Source organism: Zootermopsis nevadensis, unplaced genomic scaffold, assembly GCF_977971745.1.
Source record: "Zootermopsis nevadensis isolate Lab colony 2312 unplaced genomic scaffold, Znev_1.0 Znev_ptg000010l, whole genome shotgun sequence".
NCBI lineage: Eukaryota > Metazoa > Arthropoda > Insecta > Blattodea > Termopsidae > Zootermopsis > Zootermopsis nevadensis.
Window position 1 is genome coordinate 21,628,369 of NW_028259142.1, and position 26,807 is coordinate 21,655,175.

The following is a 26,807-nucleotide window of genomic DNA, read 5'->3' on the forward strand; positions in this document are numbered from 1 at the left end:
TTAATGGTTGGTGATAAGTTATTGATATATATAAGGAAAAGCAGTGGACCAAGTATTGAACCTAACCTAACTTCATGTTTTATAATGCCCCAATTTGAACAGGTGCTATGGTATGAATATGGTGATTTTGTTTCTGCTTGTTGCCTTCTGTTATGAAGTATGATTTAAACCACTGAACAGTTAGCTGTATTTTGAATTCCTTAAAAATGTGGTTTTGACAGTTATAATTCATGAATTACACAAACACATTGTTTTAGAATGATCACAAGATATTCCACAAACACGCATTTTATTATTAAGATCACTTCAGATTTTCACAGCAATGAGTCCAAAGATGGCTGTCTTCTAGGTTGTAGCACTGTGTACTCTGGTAGAAGTTTATCAACATTTCAGAGGACTATTCTGCCTCCATTGAGAGGCAACGAGTGTCCAGTCTCTTTAGAATATTCTGTTTTGTGGGGTCTCAACAGATGCAAGCAACTAGGGAGCTATTGAAATGTTTCCTATAATTATCCACAAAAGTGGTGGTATGCAGGTAAAGATGCTTGATGTGCAACTGAACAACAAGAAACTTGAAGGAATTAACGCAAGAACAAAAAGTGACCTGCATTATCAGCATTGAAATTTAACATTTATGAAAATAGTGAGTGATTAGTGATGCGAGAGAAGTTCAATGTTACAGTGATAATTTTGACATTTTAACAAATTTGAACAAAGTACAACAACTCCAACTAATATTTTAACTTTACACTTTCAAGTTTTTCTAGAAACCTTAATGCTTATAATATTTTAAAGATGCATTTTAACTATATATGAAACAGTGAATGAAGATGCTCATCATGAACCTATGAAAGCTGAAACATGATTATCTTTATAACATCTAATATAATTAAATGAGTAAATAATTCTTGGTAATGAAATGATTGATTGCATTGAAAACTGCATGGTATAAAGGGCTATAATATTGATAGAAGATCATTAGATAAAATTTTATATGTTGTTGTTAATAGTGATATTCTGTAATAATGACTGTTTATTACGCTTTTTATAAATAAGTACATTAATGGATATCTTCCACAGTGTAGATGGTAGACAATATTAAAAAAAACTGATCTTAAAAAGACAGTGTCATCTGGCTCAGGATAGTGTCCAGTGACAGGTTGTTATCACCATTAAAATAAATTTACAAGTTCCATACGAGGCATAGTTTGTTGATGATCTGAACAACTATATACTTCTGAAGAAGTACTATGCATCATGGAGTGAGTTTAATATTGTTGCACGTAGTTTAATCAGGAGAAGGACACACGGACAAACACACATACACGGCCCCCTGATACATTCCCAAGAGTGAACTCTGCTCCATTAGGACCTTGAAACAGAATGAATGAAAGGGAGACTGTCTGCTGCTACATCATCTGTTTGTAGATTTTGTGGAAAGACGTCGCCTCACAGCTGAAACTGTCTGTAGGGCAGATTTGGTCACCGAACAGCTGCACAGAGCAATAACAAAAGGGCAAGATCTGGGGGAACAGATATCATGGATGCTGAAGATGATCTGAGGGGCCACCAGTGTGGAATAAAGCTGTTAGGGGCTTGAATGTCATTTTCCACGTCGTTTGTTTGTTCAGCCTCTTCTTCCGATGGCATGTAATTGTTGCATCGAGGGAAGGCTTTCGGAGAAGACGGGAATTCATGGTGTTGACCCACTTTGAAAACAACTGCCATGCCAAGTTCCACATGAAATTCAATATGGCAGTGAAATAACCAGTAACCTGAAGGAAAGAACTTATTTCAGTGTGAAACAAAATAGAAGCTGTACTTATTAATAATACATATTTTTGCATAACTAATTCAAGATAATTTAGTTAGTAAACTGACAGTTTACAGGATGGGTGCACATGTAAATGTTCAAAACCATCTTTGGTATCTTCATTCATTCATGAGACTGTCCACTTATCTCATTATTTTGTCTGTTAATTTGCCATCAAAGATGTTTGTCCTTAAAGTATAAAAAAAATTGTGTTTCTTATTCCCTCCCATTTGATTTTTCCTTCAAAGAAAATATCACATACCTGGATTACTGGCATGGACACGCACTATCGTGAAACCTCCATCTGGAACGGTGATAGTGTCCTTGATCGGTGCTCCTTTTAATTTCCGGTGGATCAGGCCTGCTTTATCTCTGGCCTTAACTTCTTCCACTGTCGTGCTCCTGTTAAGACGTTCCATGGCTATCACACGGAATGCATGACCATGCAAGTGGAATGGATGGTTTGCATCATATGCGTTCCCTATAATACATCAACATATAAAATGTTAATTAATGTCCTTTCTGTTTCATATATGACCTACTGTGAAACTTAGCCTCATCCTAAGGGAGTTTCATAATTTGAATTCTGCGCCAAAGACTGTTAGGATAATCAAATTAAGGAGGGTGCATGGGAAGGGCAGACAGCACGCATAGGGAGATGACATGCATACAGAATTTTAGTTCAAAAACCTGAATTGAAGAGACTGGTTGAAAGGCCTCCTTCCAGTATTATGACACATTCTGAGGCTAAAATCTTTAATTATATTTTCATCTCCCAGTTATGAGCAAGTGCCTTCACTCCTAATTTCATAGCTTGTGTCACCTGCTACCAGGTTACATGGGTCACTGCAACCCTGAGGACAGCCATCTTCATAGTCACCATCATGAGAACTTAAAATCCTAATATTATTCTAGTTCTTTTATAGAAGGATGCTATTGGATGTATTGTGTTCCTTGGCATGTTACAGCTCTTTAGTATCTTCATTACTCATTCACGAGAGCAAATTGCTGTATCCTGTATTCAGCTAAATAAGTTATGTTTACATCTTGAATTGTATTTCTGAGTTCTGTTGTTATCCGCAGCTATACCTAAATCTGAAGTCCAAATCAAATTTTGTAAGCGTTTCTCATCTCTTTCATGCGTGCTACATGTCTCACCTATCGTATCCACTTTGGTTTGACCTCCCTAATAATATTTGGTGAAGAGAACATATGAAGTCCTGTGTTTGGAAATGCCAGCAACAGGTCACAGTTTTAATTGTGAATAAATTAAGAGCTGATTAAATTTGGGGAATGGTGGCTACCGCTCAGTTCAGATTGTTTCATCGTTCTGCCTCCTATGTGAATGAGCTGCAGAGCAAAAACAAATTTTGTTATTAGTTCTAACAGCGCTTTGTATATTTCAACCGGTGCCTCAAGTGTTTTACCTTTGTCAATGAGAATGAGTTCCAGAACAGCCCCCAGTGGCACCTCAATCACATGCGTGCACTCGCAGTACTTGCTTTCGCAGCCACTTACGGTAGTCTCATTGCAGAAAGGATATCGTGTGCCGAGGTCACCGTGCTGGGACAGAAGTGGGAATGGTGGCAACTTTAATGATATATGGTTCAGCTGAGGCGTAAGCAGACGCTGTAACCTGCTGGCGACTGTAAACAAAGCGAACAGAAAGGTACGTTAATAGAACGTCGGCAATTGCTGCACCATCATCCTATAGCATTTGTCTTTTGCTCTGATGCCTTCTGCTTCATGAGTCGTGGGCCCCGTACTCACAGATGAGGCTGTGGTAACAAAGTCTTGGTGACAGAACCATTGCGGAGAATATCCCACTGGCTGTTTGCAAAGAAACCAAGTCCTGTTGATTCAACTATAACATTTGTAGTGGGTGAAATGCCCCCGTCTGTGCGCGGAAGAAACGAGTCGTGGAAGGATAGCCATATTGCCTGATGTGAGCAAAATTTCATTACCTAATCGCAGAAGAACCGAGTCATGGTTTCATAACCATAATGTGTGGTGCAAAACAGCTGTAAGTAAAGTAAAGTTTGTCCCACTATACGCCATGTAGGCGTTTGGGGTGAGTGGAGGTATAGCTCCTCTCTTCCTTGACCTCGGCACTAGATGGGGGTGAGTGGTCAGCATCACGCCCCGGCCGGCTTTACCCCCCCCGGGAAAGGACCCCCGGTACCCATTGTAGAGGAGACTGGGTGGGCCCCAGAGCCGGTCTGGACGCAGAGGCTAGAGGAAAAATCCTCTGCCCCAGTCGGGGATCGAACCCCGGTCGTCCAGCCCGTAGCTAGTCACTATACTGACTGAGCTATCCCGGCTCATGCAAAACAGCTGTTTCTTCTTGAAGTAGCTTAACTCTCTCAGGACTTACTCCAAATATAATTGTTTCCATTTTGTACCATTTTATTTGAGCATTTTAGTTTTCATGCTTGTTCTAAGAATATAAGTTTTCCAGACAAAATCAAGAAGTAATAGAGAAATATAGCAGTGACTTAGCCAGTTTCAGTATTTGCAACCAAAAGAAAAATTCAGTCTGAAGGGCAGGTCAGTGCTTGGAAAAAAAAAAAGAAAATGAAAAGCTTAAGTTTATTTTTTAAAATCTGATTCTGAAAGGTCCTGATATTGGTTTATTATAATTACAGGATTTGTCAACTTTGTCCATCACCTTAATTTCAAAAGAACGCAATGTTTTAGAGACTGGGGTCTATATCTTAAATACTTTCCTATTCGGACAGTTTCACTTTCTATGCTAGGGTTTGTAGACTTTGGATTAAGATTAAATTTATTGTTAAATGATGTTAGCACAGAGTATTTTTGTATGAACAAACCTTGGTGAAAACCATAAAATGGTGACCGGTGGTAATGAGGGTTGTCTAGTTCATAGAAATCGTATGATAAATAGAATGTCATGTCAGGTTCTTCTTTTAGACTTTGATCATCTTCTGCCATTGCATGCAGTTCAGGTATAACCAGTGATCCAGCAGTGGCAGTTCCCACATTCAGAGAGTTTACTTGCTGAAATTTGAATCAATTAATTAATTAATTCAGATAAAATAAATTATATTTCAGAATTATTTGAAGGCATCTGTGCTGTGACTGACAGTGTTGACATTTTAAACATACCATGAATTGTACTCGGCTAGATCAATGAAGAAATATTGTTACCAGCTTAACACACATTGAATATTCCATCAACTGAATCTTACAAAATAGGCTCTCGTGAACACGGTAATGAACCTCTGGGTTCCGTAACAGGAAGGGAATTTCTTGACCAGGATGTGAACTGGAGTCAGTTGGCTCAGGATAGGGTTCTTACGAACATGGCAATAGATCTTTGGATTCCATAAAAGTCAGAGAATGTCCATACTATCTGAGGAACTATCAGTTTATCAAGAAGGTTACTGCTCTATGAAGTTAGATTCTTTTTATGAGAATTGCAGTGGGCAAAGTTGCTCCAGCATATGTGAATTTATGAAAATGTTCTTACTCTTGGTATCTGAAAACTGGAGAATGATATATTAATGCACTTTCTATGTACATAAGAGAATTATTTTATTGATAAGCTGACTGATGCTATGAAACAGATTAGCAAGAGCAATAATCATGCTTGAGGATATGAATGATGAATGCCGTAATGCGCCATACTTACCAGTCCTTCCCTCCGGGGTATTTCGTATCTCACCTCCCCAGGTGGTTCTTCATTCAGAGGGGCGCCATCATAATGAAGCACTGCAACCTGGTGAGCTTTAGTGAAGCGTTCATCACAGTCCATCAGCCCTCGGAACCTCATCCAGTAGTTGCCAACTTTATTATTTGCTTTTAGTACAAAATCAAATCTTTCTCCAGCATAGGTCACCAGAGTTTTAGCTGAGAAAACAAACAAGTCACGTGAAGCACGCACACTATGTCACTTGAGAAATTTTAGTGTCGGTGTTCTGGGGTGTAATGCTTTGTGGACGCAAAGATACATACCGACATCGGTACCTACTTACGAGGTTCGCCAACATAACATTACTGTTCACTGCAGTGAGTACTTAAAATCTCATACTTATGAATGTGGAAGAAACAAACAAATATGAATTATAGCTTGTTTGAGTTAAATATGCAGGTGCTTCATTATTTTGTCTATAGTTTCAATATATTTAGCAGATGTGTGTACTATAACAAATATAAATCCTCACTTCTCATACTTCCACAAAAATAGTATAGAACAAGAAATCATCTTCCTCAATTTTGGTGAATACTTGTATGTAGTGTGTGTGTATGTGTGCGCGTGCGCGCGTGTTTCTTTTTTTCTTCTGCCATGTTGCTCTTCACTTAGTGTCATTAGTGACAGTTACTCAAGAAAGGTTAAATGGGTTACATATGCGTTGGGTAAACAGTACATTCATACAACATTTGGTTTCGCAGAACTAGGCATAGGCATACTGCTGAAATGAATCTTGGCGAAATAAATTATGAAAATATTAAATCAATTGAACCGACTCAGGATAGGGTCTATAGCTATCTCTTGGTTGCAACAGCCAGTCAACCAACCATCAGCTGCTCAAGAGAGATTTTATGCCATGGAGTTTGTTAGTTACTTCTCGGTTATATGCTACTCAAACAACCCGTGAAAATTTGTAGAATTTGAGGTTCTCATGGTGGTAAGCATGAAGATGGCTGTTGAATGGGTTGTAGCACCATGTAGTCAGGTAGAAGTTTACCAGCATTTTAAGCTGTTCTGATAATGGAGGCAGCAGGGATCTCTGAAATGTTGATAAACTTCTACCTGACTACACGGTGTTGCAGTCCACAAGACAGCCATCTTCAAACTGTGGAAAGATGTGTGGTGTCTGAAGAGAGCAGAGCTCAAATAAAGGGAGTTACTTCCAGTGGAAGATCCAACTGCAGCGCAGTATTCCACGGATCCAACTGCAGCGCAGTATTCCACGGACTCCCAAAGAAAAAATGTAGTGTCATTCTGTGACAAAAGCTGATTGGCATTTATGTTAAAGTAGAGAGCTGCATGTGAGCATTGTGGACAAATGAACCAGAATTTTAGAAATGTTCTTAATACACGTTTGTCTGCAGAGCTTACCTTCCACTGGCCTCAGATCAGTTCCATCACTGCTGATAACTAAAAGGGTGTGGTTATCCACTGACAGCTCGATAGGGCAGTTGAGGAAGCCCGCGTTTATGAGGCGGAATCTGTAGCGGAAGCCCTGTAATTATCGCGAGAAAAAATCTGTTCAACAAATTACTTTTTACATGCTCTTTTGTTTTCTGTACAATAATATCACAGTATCAAAATGAAGTGAAAGTCTTTTGAGAGGTTTCTGCACAAATGGGACATATGTAAATCTTTGAAATTGTTCAAGTGATTTTGATAAAATGGGGTATTTAGAATCTACAGTAAAAGTTTTGTATTTTTATTCAGGCCTGAAACAAATCCTTAGTAAATGTAACTCATTACCAGACATAATTATAAATGCAAACTCAGACGGAAGAGATAATACCTGTTGAACAGTGAATGTTGAAATAGGTGAACGTGTCACATTTCTAGTGACAGAATTTACATCCTGAAATTGGTGAAAGCGGCCCCTTCCGTTAACCAGCAGGGTCTTTGGCTTATTGTTTCCATTGGCATGGTGATGTGCCAGGAACTTCTCCACTCCTAGTTTGTCATCCCAGTCCAGGACTTGCACAATGTGTTCAGAGAGATCTTTGTCATACAGCTCTCTGTGAGGATCACTGGATGATGGAACACGAATGATCAGTGCTCCAAATACTCCATCTGCCCTCTGACAACCTGTTTACAAATTGCAAATATTATATACAACTTTACGTGTTCCTTTGTATGGGTCTGAAACTTTGGATATCACGTTTAAAGAAGAACATAGACTGAAAGGTTCTGAGACTTGGGTACTAACGAGTACATTTGGACACAAGGTGGAAGAAGTAACAGAAGTGTACAACTTTGGCTTTCAGGGATGAGTTGTGTCATATGTTGAAAATTCTCAACATCAACATGGCTCATCCCTGAAACTCAAAGCTGTACATTGAACTCCAGTTGTGAAAATCAAATAACAAGAAATAAGTGAAGGGAGAAGCCTTTTTTGGACAGACTGCCATGAAAATCTGAAATCCTACTAATTGCTAGAAGGTGGAGAAAATTGCATAATGAGCATTTTTGTAATATTGTTAGGGTAATGAAAACAATGGGGACGAGATGGACTTTCTGGTCCAGTTGGAAAACACCATGACAGAAATTTGTAGACAGTTAAATTTTTCACCAACATCTAGAAGGTCAATTACATGACAGCAGCATGAACATCGTACAATAATACGGGAATGTACGCAGATAGTTTGCTTGAGTCAGCAGGTAAATATTGATGCAGTCATGCTTATTTGCATGCCATATAAATGCTGACTTGGTATATTCATCCACGCTGACACACATTTAACATAATTCATGGACAGTAAAATATCCTAGATGACAATAAAAGTTATGAAAGGAAGGTGCTCTTAAGAGAGAGGATGGCATTGCTCCTACAAGTAGCGTTTGATATAGAAGTAAAGGACATTTCATACAAACAAAACTATAAAAGCAGCAATAATTATGATGAATGTTGACACATTTTGGTCAGTAGCACACCTGCATTGTAGACAAGTAACTTCATGGAACAAAGTTTTTCTGTAGATGGTATTCGTCACTCATCTAGTAAATGAATTCCATATTTTTTATTAAACCCAGAATTCATATCATATTCATGAGAACCTGCCTCTGTCCTGTCACATAAACGCAGTCCATTTGGTCACCCCCATTTTTCTTTAAAGTCCGCTCTAATGTTGTACTTCAATCTATGCCTGAGTTTACCAAAGTGGTCTCTTCACATTAACGATTCTGACTAATATGTTATTGATAAAGTGTCATCAACCTATATCTTAGAATGCAATAAATAGAAATATATATCACTGAAGCGTGTCTCTAGCGAGGCTACTAACCGGAGCAGACGCTGAGTATTTCGACTGGCTAAAGCTGGTGCATCGGAGTCGTTGGGATGGGCACTAGTAAACTGATGGCCAAGTTCTTTTGTTCTGTTGGGGGCTCAGTATCTACGAGTACAATGAGATTCACTCACAGGGATACATATGAAGTTCCATTTGTGCCAAGGAAGTTTGTGACTGGCAACTAATTAAAAATAATGCTCAGGGCAGTATTTGGACGTAAAGGAGGTTACATGAAAAATGGAAGAATTTAAATGAGATCTCTGGATAGTACAGGATGTGACAGTCGTACAGAATTCTTGTCATTTGGCTTTTGGGCATAAGTCACATTGAATGTTGGCATTTTTCTAGTGTTTAAGTCACTGCAATGTTTGCCAAAATGTTGGAAAACTGTTAGCATTCAGTGCAGCTTATTCCAGATAGCTGAAGTCTGCAATTCCTATCATAGGAAAGTGTGGTGGGGAAACTTCTTGAAAAGTCATTTTTGGAGAGTCAGATGGATTTGGGAAGATCATATTAAAATTAATTTAGACAAGTAATGTATGACTTGGCTCAGGATACGGTGCATTGGCAAGCTTTGTGTCAGTGGTGCTGAAACTTTAGATCTACACAAATATAAATTACTTTTCTTTCATTATAAGAGTGATGTTTTGTCATTCAGATAAAAATGTTTTGCAATAAAATGAGCTGTGATATGTCAGTTAGCACAGTGACTTTATTTCCAATAGGGACGGGGAACTTTCTCTTGCCATGACGTACATGTTGCCTCTGAGGACCCCAGCCTCTCGAGATCCAGTGGGTACCAGGGGTTAAAATGGCAGATGCATGAAGCTGGCATCTCCACTCATATACTACCAAAACTGAGAGTTCGTGGAGTTATACCTCCACTCCCTGATACATTTGGTGCTTAACAGATAAAACTGACCTTATTAATAGGTTTTTTTATAAAATGTGACACCAATGTACGTACCTGAATGTGAATGCCAGAAGTGAGTGCCAGGTGTGTCTGCGATGTAGTGGTAGCGGAATGATGATTTGGGTGGGATGGGGCACTGGGTGACATACGGAACGCCATCCATGTAGGGCGTTCCACGCTGGTGATGTCCGTGCCAGTGAATACTTGTGCTCTCCTCCATCATGTGGTTTTGCAAATCCACTATGATACGGTCACCCTTGCACACCTAACGCATTAGTCAAACATTCATCAATGTTGTATGATATGTAGCTTTCATGGTGACTAAATTCAACGAAGTCTTCACAGGCAATCAGCCGTGTCAGGTGGCCATAAGCACCAGCGTTTGAAGAGCTGTCTTGGTCCTAATCGTCAGGGATGAACAGTTGGTTTTTTTAAGGCCACCTGACACAGCTGATTAGCTCTGAAGACTTACTTATTACCAGTTTGTATTAATGCTTCAAGTCTTGTTGTGTAACATATGAATCTGACGCTATCTCTCTTTGATATTAAAAGAACAGAGTGCAACATTAAGTACATGCACTTTGCATTTAAATAACACAGAATTCCAAAAATCTATGTACTTATGTAAATATAATACATTTTTTTTATTTGGTAATTCTCAGGGTGTTCTGAATTCCCCATTGCCTTAAAATGACGACATTGACATTGCATATCATGTTTCAGCTTTATGGCAGTGTACCATGTTAGGAGATAAATGTTCTCAAGCTGGTGGCAGCTTCTCTAGCACTTGCACACTTTGTGGCCTGTCATCCCAAACTTTTTTTGTATATCTAAAAAGGTTATGCAGAATTTGAGCTCACCTCAATGCTGGGACCTGGCATCTGTCTGTTGACCACGACTATAGGACGTTTCACGCCATCTGCCACAACACAGTCCTTTCGGTCGCAGTCGTCCAAACTTAGTGGACAGTTGTAGCAAGCTTTGCTCATGGTGTAGTACCACTCCAGTTCAAACTTGTACCGGCACACCATGGACGGCAAGCCCTCCTTGCACGTCCTTGCACACGGATTCTTCTCTTCATGAGATGCGTTACGTATGCCATCACTTGGGTACATTTCGGATGATGAGACATGAATCACGTCATTTGGATGGTAAGTCGGTAATGAAATTACTTGGAGTCCTTCGTCAGAAAGAGGTTTAAGATTCTTTTTAGGAAAAGAGCTTGTTGGTGGGGGACTATCGACGCTGTCAGAAACAGATGGATGCTGATTGCCATTAGGTATCATTAAGTTATCAGTTCCATTTTGAGGCTCAGAATTTGATGCCCTAAAATTATTTAGCTGTTGAAAAGAACGCGTGTTGGCCACAGCAGAATGTTGCCTTCCTTCACTCTGTGTGTTGTATGTTCCACTTCCAGACTGCGAATCAGCTGTGATCGCATCTCCTGGAAATGGACTGGCATTTTTATTGGAACTGTCACTCGTTTCATTTACTTGAGAGGTGCGTGGACTGCTGTATGAATCTGTGGCCCGAGGTACAGACATATTTTGCAGATTGACGGTCCCCTCTGTATCCAGATTTGAAATCTTTTGAATGTAGTCTCTGTGTGAGGTAGAATTGTGAACTCCCGTGTCAATCTGAGGGTCTGATGTTGAAGGTACGGTGCTCTGCTCGTAAGAGCTGGGCAGCATCGGGTAACTCACATTTCTTGTAGTCTGAGAAGGTGTTTTTGCGTTGGATTCTGAAGAGGAACTTGTGTTGGATGAGGTCTCAGGTTCGGTGATGTTAAAATCTGCCATGCCTTCACTAGCAAGAGGAAGTTCACTGACATCTGAACTATATACAAAAGAAAGTTGTTTTCTGTCATTAAAATCAGACAGTGAAGAAGGAACCGACGTGCCTTCAGTAGAGTTACCGTCTTCTTGATTATTAATGGAGGTGGATGTTTTGTTAGGACTTGGTACTGGAGAATATTTAGACCTATCATGGGGCTGAATTAAAGAGGGGGTATGTAGCTCTTCTTCGGGCGGCCGGGTCAACGCGACAGAAAGATCAACCGTGTCGTCGGGAATAGTCTGGTGCGAGTCCAAGAGCGTCGTGTTGTAAATTCCTGTTGAGCGGTCTGATTGCGGAATGGAATACTTATTCATTTCACCATGCTGGACCTCCTTTCTTGTGCTGATTGTTTCTGTTTCTGCAAAAAGGAAAAAAGTATTTAATTTCACTCGCACAACTTACGTATCATTTTTAGGGTAATCAGATCATGGAGGATGAGATGTGCAAGGCATGTAGCATGCATGGGGGCAATTATAAAGAGTGCAGATTGGAGAGCGTGAAGGTAGAGACCACTTGGAAGACCTAGTCTTTGAAGGGAGGATAATATTAAAATGGATCCATGGAAATAGGGTGACAGGGTGTAAACTGGAGGACAGGACTGATGGTGGTCTCTCGTAATCATGGTGATGGACCTTATGGTTTCTTGATAGGTGAATGACTATAAATCAGAATAAAAGTATAAAATATATTCGTGCAACTTAGAGTTGCTCTGCTCAAATATAAATACAGTTTAATGTCAAAAATCTAAGTTATAAATAATGGAATTCTAACCATTTGAAGCTGAAGTCAGGCCGTGGCTGAAGAGGTGAAGCAGCGTAGACAGCGTAAGTGACCATTTTAAATGACACATCTTGTGGTGGGCGACTCTCAGAGCGTCTGCATCAAAGAACACACACGTTAGAATGCGAACTGAAACCGGGTGTCTACTTTTATGTTAATGTCCTGTCTCAACCTGAGATATTCAGTGAAGGCAAACGATGGCTCATGGGTCTCCTTATTCTAGTGTGAAATATGATGACAATTAGCAAGCGAATGTTACACTGTAACTTCTGGGTTTTGTGACTTCTCTGCAGGGCACATTCAACAGAACGTCTCACGTTTTATAGAAATCTGTCGTTTGATTGTATCGCAGTCGTAGTAATAAAATAGTCGATTGCTTTGATTACAATCAGACATTCCTAACCGCTCTGTGGGGCTCAGACATGTTTCAAACGCTGATGGTTACCAAGTTGTCCAATAAGTCGTTCAACATTTTTACATATTTGCATTTAGAAGAGCCTTCCATTGGAGTCTGTCCTGAGTCGTATTAACACAGTCCACGTCCTTTTCTTTAAGGTCAATTTTAATAACATCCTCCCACTCTGCTGCGCTCCGGTATTATCTGTGCTAAATGACATCAGTTCCAATGAGAAGATGCGAGATCAGTCACCATTTTTTATAAGGTCACGTCTCTCAGTGAAACTAAATCAGTCCCAGTGATAACTTGTGTTCGGCGAGCCGAGGGGCTGGTCCTCTCTCTGTAATGCGAATTGTCAGATAGGCTGTCAGCCATATTGGCTCACAATCCTACATCCAGCAAGTGCGACCACGTGGCTTGTGTATTAAAATTCTTTGACGTGTCCTATTTGTGTCGGATTCCAAAAGAAGAAGTTCTCACAGCAGGAAGTAAGCAGATTACTGTCTTCTTGGTTTCGCCATCCACTTTTATAGACGTTTACCGACGTTTCAGAGGTCGTTGCTGTTTCCATCATCATCCCCCTGATGATGGAGGCAGCAAGACCAACATTTATTCTTTCTTGTCATGCATTTCATCCAGAATATGAACAACAGTTATACTGTAAATTAAAATGTATACAAATTTATGTAAACTTCGTGGGTTGGATAACGAGGGTTCAGCTCCCGCGTCCAGACTAACTCTGTGACCGCCAGGGGCTGTTTGTTTGTCCAGGGATGATAAACCGATTGAAGTCTTTCCTTAATTGTTTGACGGTGGCTGCTTAATGTTCACATTACCCACCACTTCGCCGCAATATACGCTCACGATCCGCCACTGACCAATTCGATTCATTGTTCGTTTTCGCCGGATATTTTTTGTGACACGTAGAGCGTGTTGCGTGTGTTGAAGGAGTTACGGAGCGAAAGGATTTCAGTCTTATTTGAGCCTGGAATGCGGACGCAAGATTCTGCTGGTAATTGACTCGGATTGAGCGGTGCTTTCTCTGCAAATTAATGTTCCATTATGAAGGGAGTTTCATAAGACACTTTAATCGTCGCCATTTTCCGTCTGCTTCCTGTTAAACACGGCAGCGCAGAGCTCCGTTAATAAGTTACGAAGTGATTGAGCGGTTTTATTGAAATGGAAATGCAAAGATGGCGAGAGAAAGGAGAAGGGATGTGCACACTGTGGTTCGCTGCTCCGGGCGAAATTGAATTATTTTGGTGCCGAGAATTAGGACAATGAAAAAAAATAATACACTCCCATTTTTTGACGTAAATACTTCAACTGCAGCTATAAGTAATATAAACGAATTTTACCTCTAATACCAAATTTCGTTGAAACACGTTAATTGGTTTTGTAATTGAAACTTACATTCATTTTAATATTATTATGCTTCCTTTTACTTAATATGATTGTAATTAAGGGTTCCGTAATACCAAAACTTCGAACACAGACAGATTTTCAACCCAGAGAAGAATTCGAGGCCTTTGATTTCGAAAGGAAAATTTTTCGCTCTGACAATTATATAAAAAACTTTTAGAATAGACCCCGTGTTCAAAACAGGAAGACCAAGGTATAGATGGGAGTCGTATAGAATTTTGGTGTGGGTGATTACTATTCATCTGGCTCTTGTGAATTCGGAAATCGGCAATGAATTTATTGATCAGCTGAGGAACTGTCGGTTTCTCGAGCAGGAGTCTGCTCCGTGGAATTACTTCTTGTACGACTGTAAAGTTCTTAACCTCGACTTATCGAGACTGCAGATAAAAAAAATCCTGAATTTGTTTTGAAGCCGCGTCAGACCGCGAGTTCTCGACACAAAGAAACGCTCGTAGCAATTAGCTCCAATTTAGCGTGTGATAATGCCAGTGGCCGAGTCTTGTCTAGCAGCTGGGCACTTCGTAACGTGAAATTTTCACCCCTCGGCCTTGTGATAAGAAGATTACAAGCGATCGCCCGAGCTTCGCACTGGGGAATTCTAATTCCGAGCCGAGGTCGACTGTTACTGGTTCCCGTTAGTACCTTCAGGCAGGTGTCGAGTCAAAAACCACAAATTGTGTCACAAACCCTTCCGCTTTGTTCACAAATCGTGCCCAGTCGACTGTCTGAGCCGTCGAGTCAGCTGTCTGCTGGAGAACACTTACTTGAATGGTCGGACGCGGCCAGCGGTCAGGGGTCGAGCGAGCGAGTCGGATGTTCGCTTTCAACTGAAGACCTCTGCTGCTGTCGGCCGGTGGCTGACTCCCAAGAATGGGGAACCCCACTCACTACCGACTGGCAACTTCCCCGAGGAAAATACTCCTCCGTCGCGCGTACGTCATGCCTCTGTTCGGAGGTTGCTTCATCGACGCCCGCAGGTATTAACGCATCGGGAAGTCCTGCGTTCGATTCTATAAAGTGTCTCGCAGTTTCTCTCCTGACAAATGGCGAAATGATTCCTGATGAGACGTGGACCACCAGATTTTCCGGCTTTCTTACAGAAGAAGGGAATCCGTAGGCCTGAACGAAATTAAGGTTTTGAAAACGCGGGAGATGAAAGGAATGTCTCGTTGCTGACCGCGTCCTCTATTTTAATGAATGCTGACAGTTGGCCACCTGGCCTTTGTGTTAGCTGCCGATTCACACTGTTATTTGTAGCACATTTTAATATTATACAGTGTGCACTGAACGAGTACAGCTGCACTACCCACATCAGAGCTTCTTCTGAAGAGAAAACTGTACTTAACATCATTTGACCTCTACCACGAATGTCCGACGTCATTTGTCTTTCCAGGCTGACCACGGCCTCAGGTGTACGTGCGCCAGGCTCGAAAAGAGAAGTGCGGGAATTTTCCCGTCGGTTCCCCGAAGGCCGCGTGTGGGAGGTCAGGTGAGTTTTTGAGTCAAAGGGCAAGGCCACGGGGATTCCTCCAGGGTCTGAGGCGTGGGTCTTAACTACGTGAACGCTGGGATCGTGTGGTCGAGTCCCGCTCGAGGCAGGGACAAACTGGGTCCATACGCTACGACTTTTCCTCGTTCTGTAGGTCACGGCACTGCCAAGCCTCGAAATCCCGCTGCCTTCCACCGAAAGGCGTTTTAACTGTGAATGATGGTCTTTGATGGTAAGAAATCAGTCGCCAAAAACCGAGGCTGGATTAATGTGTAGCCATGATACAAATGAAGTTGGTAATAATACTTACCATATTTTACTTCCGCTACCTGTTTCGGTTCTATTCTGCCATCATCAGGTGACAACTATTATTCCCTAACATGAATAGATGAATGAGCTTATCATCAGGAATAATTCAGAGAGGTCACGTAGAAAATACGCCACGTTTAAAAAACATTTGTGTTCTGCTTGAAAACCTTTTTTGTTCAAAAGAGAACCCTATTTCAGTTGTCTCTGCATGCAAAACACAAAACGCTTCCTAAAGAAAGAATCGAAGAATACAGAAAGGACATTTCTTTGTGTTTTCTTATCCCAAGTTTAAAAAAGTCGCTTCGCGTGTTTTGTGCCTTGATGATTGTCCACGCACTAGAAACGAAACGTGCAGCCCAAATAAAGTCGGACCATCAGGAGTGCGTATTGTCGTCTCCTCCTTGATTTGTGTCGTGATTATATTTCCTTTTTGAGAGATCGCCTAACCGTTTTCAGACAAAAGAGTTGTTGTCGAAAGAGTCTCGTAGGCTTTGCGGTGGGCTGGTCCCCCGTGAAAGGAGTCCTCCCGAATGTCTGATAGGGCTCAGCGAAGAGGAGTGACTCGGGAGGAAAAGAATAATTAGCAGGATGTGGGCAAACAATTCGGATGCTTACTGAAGAGTCCAAGGTTGTGAGGGTCTCTGGTCATTCCGTGCGTCGCTGAAGGGGCGTGGTCACCTGGTTGACGCTGCGTGCAACACGGAAGTCGTAAGAACTTGTCAAGGACGACGGTCGCATCGCCGGAGAAAGCAAGGCCGGCGAAGGGAGACGGATCTGATGGCTGTCGCGTGCCGAGGAACGTCTGTGCGTTTCATTGAATTTGGCGCTGATGGACTCTTCGTGGAACTTGGGTCTCGTTTCAAAGGTTTTCTGAATGAAAAGCTCCGAACGGCGAAAAATCTCAACCTCAGTTTTTATTCTGAACTCTCTTTTGGCGACACGTCTCTGTTGCGTGCGGCAATGTCCACTTCAGCAGCTGATGGTCGCTCAGCGTGCCATTAAACACTTCCCGCCCGCCTTTTATGGAACCCGAAGTTTCATTACCGTGTTCACAAAAGCTCGACAGTGTATCCTGTCGTCAGGTTCAGATCTTCGCACCAATCATTATATTCATTTTAATTTTTCATTCCATCTACGTCTAGGTCTACCAAGTCGTCCCTTCCCCCACGCCACGCTCAGCATCTGATGAAGAGTTCACGTTACGCGGTTTTCTCGAGCCGCCTGCGTGACAATCGCGACCCGTCATATTCGCTTTCACTCCTACGCTCGGCCGCCATGTTTGTTTTAATTGCGATTCGTTCCACTTCCTTGGCGTGGATTGGGCGCTGTAGAGCCCGTTCCGAGCTCAGAGGATTAAACTTTGCCCGCGTTCCTATTGGTTTATATGTAAGAGGTTTCCTCCATGTTCTTTTCAGTCGAAATGATTTTGTGTGTCATTTGTGGTCTTTGATCGGTTTCGTATTTCCTCGTTTGAGAATCTGTCCCTGCGGGTAATTACGTTACGTAATTGTAAATTGTGAATTTTGGAGTAACTTCCAGTGGCACGGCGCGCATTCCAGAGTCATCAGAGGACCGAACACGTGATGAAACCTGCCAATCCGTAGACGAGAGTGCAAATGCACCCACAATCTCGGCGAGGACGGACATTCCTCGTGTCTATTGCGATGATGCAGAAGCGAAATTAGCATTTGGTTCAGTGTCGCGAAAGTCGAAGGGACAAATAAGGAGCCTTTAAACAAAGGACCTTCTCCGGTCACGGCTTCTGGCTGGCGTTCGCGTCCTTTGGCCGAACTCCGAAGCGTGAACTGCCATTCAGGAGTAAAGTAAAGTCTTGGGATCTTTGTTTGTTTGTTTTGTTAGTTCGCATGACTCAGAATGATGGACGCTCTCTTATTCGCTCATTTAGCGGTAGTTAAATGACAGGATTGTTATGTACGGTGAAGCCAGAGGGCGTGACGTGCACTTTGACTACAAATTGAATGACAGATTAAAACGCTGTTAACTTTTTTGAGAAAAAGAGTTCCATGACAGGCGCGCGATTTATAAATTTCTTGTGGCTTCTAAAATGTTTAGAGACGTTTAAAATAAAGACATTGCATCAAACATTGTCTGCTTTTCTCTTCACTTGTCTTGTGTTGGCGTTTAACCTACATTGGGTAAAAAGGACTTTCTGATAAGAGGTTTTGGGGTAATGAAGGGAAAAATTTGGGGAGCAGTGTCTTAAGGGAACCGCGAAGACGCAATGAACGAGTGCCAGAGGAGATGAACTGCTTAGAGATGTTTGGGTCTGGACCGGGTTCAGCTGAAAGCCGCTCGGCCATCTTCTGTTGGGACTTTGTCTCTTTCTCGAAGGACCGAAGTGTCTATGTTCGTGTTTAGGAAGACGTCAGGCCACTCCGAGCGGGGAATGCGATTCGCAAACAGCCGGTGGTGGACTCAATTCATTAAGTTAATTAATTAATGAGGACCTTAGTTTGGGGTTCAGCCCGAGAGACCGACTATTTGCTTTCAACTCAGTGGCAATGTTGCGTAACACGGCCACAGGCGATCGTGAAATGTGCGAATTTTCTTCCGATCGCTGGTCGATGGATCACGTCGAAATCCACGCTCCATTATCGCCAACAGTTTCTCGTACGGAAGAATGTTTAACAGAGCTTCCTATAACTTGGCAAGATCGGTGCTCCTCGGTAATTATTCGTTTAGTATGCGATGTGAATTAAAATTAATTAAGTTAAATTGCCGCCTTGGGGTAACCGACTTAAGTTCGCTCAGTCAGTGGTCATCCATCTGCACAGAAGCTCTGTCTCCTGGCGCGTCCGTCCGTCGAAGCACCTGCTACTCCATTTCCTGTTCCGGTGACCTTTCGAATTCCTTTATGACTTTTCTTTTGCGTCTGGTCAGTAAACCGGACGCGATTGTCTTGAAAGGGGGAGGGGAAGACCGCCTTTTCTTCAAACGGGCGGGTAAAATGAAGCCAAGCTTCTCGTCGCAGTTCTCTGTTGATCGAAGGCGCCGAGAGGAATAATTGGTCCAGAGAGCAAATAAGCAACTGAAGACCATGTAATTATTTTAATAATTATTATTGGTGATTAAACCAGAGGTTGGCGGCTTGTGTAGCACGCAGTGTTTGTTGCGACACGCGAAGACGTGGCCGTGGATGCGCGTAGCTCAGCTCTTTCCATAAAAGGCGTAAAATCAGCAGCTCCTTAAGGACTCTGTTCAGTAGAGATATTTATTCTTTATATTTATTATTATATTCCGTATTAGTCTGATATTCTTCTGTTCCTTCGTCCATCTCTTCATCGTCTGTTGAGCCTCGAACCTCAGCGCGCATGCGCAGAAACAAACACTCAAAGTTTGGGCGTCCCCCGTGCACACCAGCGCCAGACGAGACGCCGTGGCCATATTAGAGGCACTGAGGAAAACAACGAAATCCTGAGTCGGGACTGAGGCATGAACCCAGATACGAATCAGGTGTGCCAACCGCTCGGCTGCGTGCGTCGTACACCCGTAAATCAGACCGGACGTCACTGAAGTTGGAAGCGGGAAAACCCCCAAGTAAGAACAAGTTGGAAAAAACTCGGTTTGGATTCTCGATCGCGAAGTTCCTGAGGCGTTGGCGTGTGATATTGGATGGGTACAAAATGGATCTCCTCGTCACTTCGTCCTTCGCATGTCGAGGTTTTCTCCAGCCTCTCCCTGCTCTCAGTTTCTTGTCCAGCTGCTGGGCGACCGTCAGCTTGTCAGGAAGGACTCTGTTCCGAAGAGTCGCCTCTTCGTGACGACCTAGGGCCTGAGACCGAGCGTGCGAGGTCTTACGTAAGCGCTGTTTCTCACATGACGTCACCTTGCGTCTTATTTCTGACAATGTAATTTTATTAATCGCACGAATAATCTTGAGATAAGAATCCTTTCCCCACGTTCTTTATGTAAGCGAGTGCCAACAGAATTGGGAAACTTCGCGTTCTTTGCACTGACTGCGTGTGTGTTTGTGTCTCGCTTCTAATCTGCGAGAACAAGAAACGCATTTCGACTGGACCGGGTACTGGGAGTCAACGTGACAAATTTCGGTCCCCTTTATTGCAATTAGCGTCTCCCGTTGAAAATGGAAGACAACGAAAAAATAAGTCGAAACACGACTCGTTCCGGGTTGTTCCCTTTGTCTCTCCGTTGGTCAGCAGACGTTTCGGCTGAACATCGGCGTCGGGTCTCTGCCCCCGTTTCACTAAATCATTTGCAACAGCAAGGCCTCTGTGGTGCAACGTAACTTGCAGTTAGTGTAAAAACTGTGACCTTCAGACTTTGTCGTCTTCAAATTAATCTAAAGTAACGTTACAAATGTTAATTAGAATACAGGGTGTTTACTGTAAAAGCAGTCGCAACAGTTTCTCGCAAGATTTGCTTAAGATCAGTTTTTAATATTATCCTTCCCTTCTGCGCCTGTTCTCAAAGCGGTCCCTTCTTTTCATGTCCAGATATTTTCCTCAGGCATTCGTCCTCAGCGTGAGAGACCTAGGAACGACCGCTCTAGAATTTGATGAAGATGTTTAGAGAGGAACGGAGGAATGCGAGGAAGAAGGAAACAAAGAGAGACCTTCGACCTCTTGCCCAGTAGATCTGAAGGAGTCTGCAGAATTTCTGCGCGCTCTCAGTGTCCTCCGCCGCGGAAATCCCTGGCTTACGTAACGCGACAGGACACGACCCATGAAAGTTTTGGTCGTGGACCGGCAAACGATGCTGAGATGAGTGAGACAGCGGCCTTGAAAGTTTCGTCGGATCATCGTGGCTCGACTTTCCCTTTTCGGCTGGACGCGTCTGCGTCGAGTACCTGGGAGTTGCGGGTTCAGTTCTGCTGCTGAGCGGGACCCGAAATGCGCGTCAGTGACTGGGAATTTTGTCTGAAACATTTTAACCGATGAACCAATGTAATTTGAATTTTGGTTCCGGGAGGTGGGGGGGGGGGGGCACTGTGGATACTGGAAAAAGCAGTCTGACGTTCTTTATCGCAAGATCACGTGTTCTGTGCCTCATGCAAATTGTTCAATGCCGTTCCTTTCTAAAACTTAAACGTCACAAAGACGTAAATACGTATTTTCGAAATGAAGACGAATGTGACGTGAGAGAGAGAGAGAGAGAGAGGTGACATTGAATATGCAGATGACGCCGACGTTTCTCTTGAAGAGGTTCCTCGAAACTTGCACGGCCGTGGGTGAGGCGAGAAAAATTTACACGACGCTTGGTCGGAAGACGCCACTGGGCAGATGCAGGCGTGGATCGAAAGTTGATGTTGAAATGGATCTCATAGGGGTTGGTGACGCGCTGTTATGAGCACGGCAATGAACCTTCGCTTTCCATAGAGTTAAAGAAATTTGCAGGATTTCAATTTTTTCACGGTGGCTGTCGCCCGGATGATGGAGGGAGCAGGTATCTCTGAAACGTCGGTAAGCTTCTGCCAGACTCCACTGCGATCTTCGGTTTAGCATGTAGTAGACTCGAGAACGATCCTTGTTTCCTGGACCAGAAGCATCTTTCGTAGTGGGAAGACCAGCGTTTCAGAGGTTGGCCAATGAGTTGGCTCAGCTCTGCCCATTAGCTTAGTGGCGACTCGAGTGAGGGCAATTTGCGGTCAGCGTAAAGGTCTGAAGCAAGACGTTGCCTCATAGCCATGAGGAAAGTTTAACAAAACCTGGGATTGGGTCATGTCAAGTACTGGTTCATGCTGACGACGTGAACAAAGAGAAAAGATGACAAATGAATGCCAGAACGCGTTCCTTCGGGACACGGCATCGCGGGCTGGTGGCACCGGTTAAAGGAGAGACGATGACGGAAAGTGCAGAAGACCTCGTGGTATCGAGCGGAAGACAGCGTTCGTCCCGTGCAACGCTCTCGAGAATTCACGAAAACGTAGAAGGTTAGGTGTTCCGAGGTTGGTATTACGATGATTAAAGGCTGCGCCGTGTAGAATGGTGGACATTCAGATAAACTTACTGCCTCCGTCATCGCCCTGATGATGAACGCAGTAATTATCTCTGAAACGTCAGCAGTATCTGCCAGTCCTTGAAGGCAACCAACGAAGCGAGATTGTGGTTGTCTGTTGACAACCATTTACGTCGTGGTCTCGGCGTGGTTTTCTATTCCACTGTCTGCTCCGGTATTCTGTGTCGCCGTTTGATTTGCTAGTCTTAAGGTTCGTTGACAATATTTGAAACGTCTGAAACTTCTGACGTCTTTGTAGCATTCGTCACGTGTTCTTGAAATGCTCGGTAAACACCCGCGAATGCCAGCTTTGGCTCCTTCGAGTATTTTGGTGGCCAACCCTCGTTACCAGATTCAAAAGTTGCCTTCTCTAGGGTTCATTGCCGTGTTCACAAAAGCCGTTCCCTCACATTGCAGGCGTTGGTCCAGGGTCGCAGTGGGAAGTCCGCGCGGGCCACAGGCTGCCTTCCGCCCCGAGCCGCTTCCTCAACAGCTGAAAGTCCGTGTTCCGTCCAGCGTCTGTGTGGAATGTGACTGGAGTACAATGGCCTTACGTGATGCGAAGAGCTGGATTCTTAGCTGCTTTCCATCGAAGTAAAGTTTCTCCCAGTCCAGGCCGTAAATCATTACGAGATGCCTCGCCCCCTCTCCGAGGGGCTTCTCTCCCTTCAAGTCCGCCTGACTGGCATTTTCTGTCCTCATTTTCTAGCCGATCGTCCTTTAGATTCATGTAGAAGTCATTTTGCACGTTATCAGTTTTCGTACACGAGCCACGACGTTGCATGTGATAAGGGCACTAGACTGTACCTCTTCTGCCCTCGCAAATCCTTATTTCCTTGCCAGTCATGCGCGTGAAATGAAATTCGGGCACAAGGTCTCCATAGTGCGAGTCCTTGTAAAAATATTATTCGACACATGCCCCGTGCCGTTTAGCTATCGAGAGGCACAAAGTATTAATGAGCGTGGCGTTCTTTAGAATCGATCGTTGCCACCCTGAGGCCTTGCCGCGAGATCTTCGGTGGTCCTCGGAGGGACTGCGTAATCACACGAAGAAATCCATTGAGAGTTCCGTCGTGCTGAAGCCTCACGGCTTGAGGCAGCCCCGGGCGAAAGGTTTACAGGAAATCTCGAGATCGTTGAGCAGTCACCCTGACAGCAATCAGGGGCCCAGAGTTGGCCGTTGTGAGGATCTCTGTTCCAGAATAAGTGGAGACTGGGCCTTGTCTTGGTCGGTTTTATGGAAGGCCGAGAGTAAGCACAGCTTCAGACAAATAATGTTGACAGTCTACGGATAAAGTCGTCAATGTCAGTTCGTGGCGTGAAATATCGGCAGTGGTTTTTCAGGACCGATTGCATTTCACAGTTGAACGAGTGGCCTATCAGAGTAGCCCCGAGCACAAGGTAAAGACTGACGTCATTGTTCACAGTCCTTAAGACGCTGATAGTCTCTCAGCTAGTCAATAAATTTCCTCACGCGCTACTCCTTTAAGACCATTTTAATATCATCCTCCCGTGCGTGCTACACGCTTCGCCCATTTCGTCCTGTTAATGTCATGGAGCTCCATCGTCTGCGATATTCTCCCAAGCACCACCGTTTTCTTGGACGTGGTTAAACCCCTTAAATACGAGACCGGAAGACAAGGGCATTCTGTCAAAGCAGCGCCTTCTCGACTTAGAGTTTGCGTGTTGCATCCCGAAGAGGGCTTGCTGGAAACCCTGACCACCGTCACACTTTCTCCCGCTCATGTAACCGACTGTCACGTGGATTACGCTGTTTTAATGTTTTCCGCGTCAGCCGACCGCCCTCTCGTTCCGGCACGCACTTGGCTCTGGATTTGGGCTGCAGACACGAGACTGCCCCTCTGGTGGAAATGTAATTTACCTTAGATTTGCTTTCAAATATCACTTCAGTTAAACTGATTAATTAAATTAGTTAATTTCTTTCAAGTGTTCTGCAAGCTTCTGTGCCTCAGGGGCAGACGAAAACTGACGTCCATTTGCAGAGAATGAAAGTTTAATGGCTTCTGTTGTCAAGTCTCTCTCTCTCTCTCTCTCTCTCTTTTGTGCAAACGAAGGGATACTTGTCCATGTTCTGGGATCACTCCCCGCTCGACGTGTTCGCCTTCTTTTGTCATAAATTAGGTAAAAGTTTTATTGCGTGTTATTTGTTACAAGGAAAGAATATGACGTTCCAGGAATTAAAACGAGAAGCTGAGAATAGGGAAAACTGGAGAGCTCTTTTTGGGCAGAGCAATGGACCTGTCGTAATACAGAACACTGAATAATAATAATAATTTGTTGCTGCATTTTCGAAACATTTTGGTTCGCAGATGTCAGTAAAACCTAACGCATTGAAGTCTTCGTGAAAATACTGAGAATCTAGAGGAGTGACACTTTTCATAACATTTTTCTTTGGTTTTAGGTAATATTCTTTTCAGCCAATCAGGAGCAGAGGATCTTGACCTTGAACACTTGAACGAGGCAGTCACTTATTAGCAAGTTTCTTGGAAATTCAAGTGTGACGGAATTCAATCGATCCGTAACTAAGCAAGGGTTGACACGTCATCCTTCACCCGCGGTCAAGACTTTCTCGAGACAGAGCTAATGCGTCGTTTCTGGATCCACTGGCACCCAAAATTTGCTTAATTAACCTATAACAACAACAACAACAACAACAGGTCCATGCAACAAGCCTCAAAGCGCAAATCCTTCACTTCGAAGAAATCTGTCACAGAAAGTGACGCCGACTGTAAATCGTGACGGGGGTTCCTGGATGAGCTCGCAGCCCACGAGGGCGTAAGAATGAAAGCTGCAAAGCGAGTAAAAGACCTTGGGTGGGGGGGGGAAGGGGTGTCTAGCTCCTCGGGGTGGAAGTTCGTCGTGAGGTGACCTGGAATATAGGAAGACCCTGGAAGGGAGAGGAGAGGCGGCCGAACGACGCGACGGTCATCAAATGACGATGTATATCGTGGAATCATCAAATTTTAATTTGATGACCGTCGACATAATGATATATCGTAGTTACAGTGACCACTGATAGGTAGCAACGCGTTCTCTGCTGAAATTCGTGGACCCGTGAGGCGATTTTCGTAAGGGCGACGAGGCGAGGACGTCGTGAATTCCTTACCTGTAGTCTGGAGTGTAAGTTCCTCTTATCTCGGGCCTCCTCGCTGTCTTCCCACGGACTGACTGTACGCTGTCGTGTCGCCATTTCTAGGCGCATTTGTTAAATCTAATCGGCCGCAACTCGACAGGTACCCAGTGGCCATGGCACGGTTTCTCATCGAACTTGGTGCATTGTTCTGTCACGTGAAGAGTGGCTTTCTGTGGACCGTGCACAATAGTCCGCTTACACGCTGTGTCTGAAGCGGAGAACGCCGAATAGAGTGGTCCTCCGTGTTTAAATTTCGGTCCAAAGGCGGAGTTTCCTTCAGTTTTCCTCAGTTCCTCCATGAATTAGGCCGCTGCTGGTTCCTTCCACTCGCGTTTCAATTTGTCATTTACAAACCGCCATATTATTATAAGCTGTGTAATTAAGACGTTGTTAATCATTCCCGGTGTTTAATCGGGCGTACGTTTTTAAGTAGCCGTTGTACCGAAAAGTATTTCTGGTTACTCTGTACTTGATTTTTAGACTCTGTCCACTCACCCCCATCTGGTGCCGAGGTTAAGAATGAGTCGCAGGTAAACCAGCTCTCCACCCCAAGCGCCTACGTGGCGTGCAGCGGGACTGCTTTAATTTCATTCTTTATCCAAAGTCCTTCATTAGCGAACCCATGACAAAGTAATTCAGTTGATAGGTTGAATGCTGTTTAAATAACCGGATTACTTTCTGTGACGTCATCACAACATTTTGACTTCAAGCGTCTTTTACGGATCAAAAAGGTTCGCTGCTGTGCTCAGAAGCATCTGTGACTGGACAGCGCTCTAAGCTGGATTAGTCTCAGATAAATCATGTTGTTATCCTCCCATCTACATCTTGGTCTACCAAGTGGTCCCTTCCATGTAAAATATTTTCACCTTAGGTTTTCAGATCGGAGAAGGAAGGCGAAATGTTGCGAAGTGAATTAGTAGCTCAAACTCAGCGAAAATGCACAATATTTCTGGCTTTCGTGAAGCCTCTAAGTGTCTGACGTGTTTAATCATTGGACTCCGGTGCGTTTGATCAGAAGATGGTTTTGCCTGAATCCAAACTGACGAAACGAGTAATTTCGTCAACGTACGAATTTAACTTTGCGAGAAGAATTTTTGTGTGAACTGTAGTACGGAGTAGACAACAAACTATATTTCGGGTTAGTTACGATTGTCAGTTTAATTATTTATAAAAGTAGGCGTACAGTGACCCAGTCCTAATTTTGGAGGAGGGTTAAATAGACTATTCCTTCCACTGCTGCAAGAAGTCTGCCCGGGAACTGGTAATCCCCGGCTTCAGTCCGCCAAACGCAACGAGCTTTATGCGCATTTAATAGCCGAATAAACTACGCACGAAGCCCCGCCGGTGTGTGTACTCACGTGGTTCGCCAGGCCGTGGATGTAGACTGACAGCGACATCTCGGTCCGTCTCCGCTCAGCCAGGTACTGCGATCTGCACGCCACAGCATCCATCCTGGAGCACGCGCGTCATCACGTGTCTCAGAACTAATCTTCACTACTTAGTCGCTTGTAGATACGAAGTTAATGCAAACGCGTGATGTTCTTAAGTCTCTCCGTCTTCGTGACACAGCAACATTATGGAAGATGAACGCGAGGTTTCAACGCCGCTAATAACAAAGACCTATCTTCCGTCTCCTTTGAGTGGATGTTTTCCCCACGAAAATTCTGTATGCATTCCATTTTTCGACGTTTCCAGCTCGCAGACCCCCTGGAGCGTACAACT

General features: G+C 43.5%; 2 protein-coding genes across 10 annotated transcripts in view; one reads left to right on the forward strand and one right to left on the reverse strand.

The window, feature by feature from the left end:
• LOC110834231 (uncharacterized) overlaps window positions 1-26,807 on the forward strand; it is a 45,341-nt gene that overhangs the window by 1,044 nt on the left and 17,490 nt on the right. The window contains exons 1-3 of one of the 8 annotated variants that reach the window (XM_087346845.1): window positions 3,368-3,482; window positions 15,551-15,646; window positions 22,349-22,525. The exons of 1 other annotated variant lie outside the window; for it this stretch is intronic. The gene's annotated coding sequence lies outside the window, so the exon portion shown is untranslated. 6 more of the 8 variants (XR_002544537.2, XR_002544536.2, XM_087346844.1 and 3 more) reach the window with 6 other exon arrangements.
• On the reverse strand, window positions 164-26,526 carry LOC110834230 (multicopper oxidase 3). 2 transcript variants are annotated; one of them, XM_022073162.2, is made up of 11 exons: window positions 26,444-26,526; window positions 12,330-12,434; window positions 10,583-11,916; window positions 9,777-9,987; window positions 7,315-7,607; window positions 6,897-7,020; window positions 5,466-5,683; window positions 4,645-4,831; window positions 3,241-3,459; window positions 2,076-2,294; window positions 164-1,775 (listed from the first exon to the last, which is right to left on the reverse strand). In XM_022073162.2, exons 2-11 carry the CDS (start codon window positions 12,406-12,408, stop codon window positions 1,483-1,485), a joined length of 3,177 nt encoding a protein of 1,058 aa, XP_021928854.2. In that variant the 5' UTR covers window positions 12,409-12,434; window positions 26,444-26,526; the 3' UTR covers window positions 164-1,482. The 2 variants fall into 2 exon arrangements, with proteins under 2 accessions (XP_021928854.2, XP_021928852.2); XM_022073160.2 differs by lacking the exon at window positions 26,444-26,526 and adding an exon at window positions 14,922-15,050.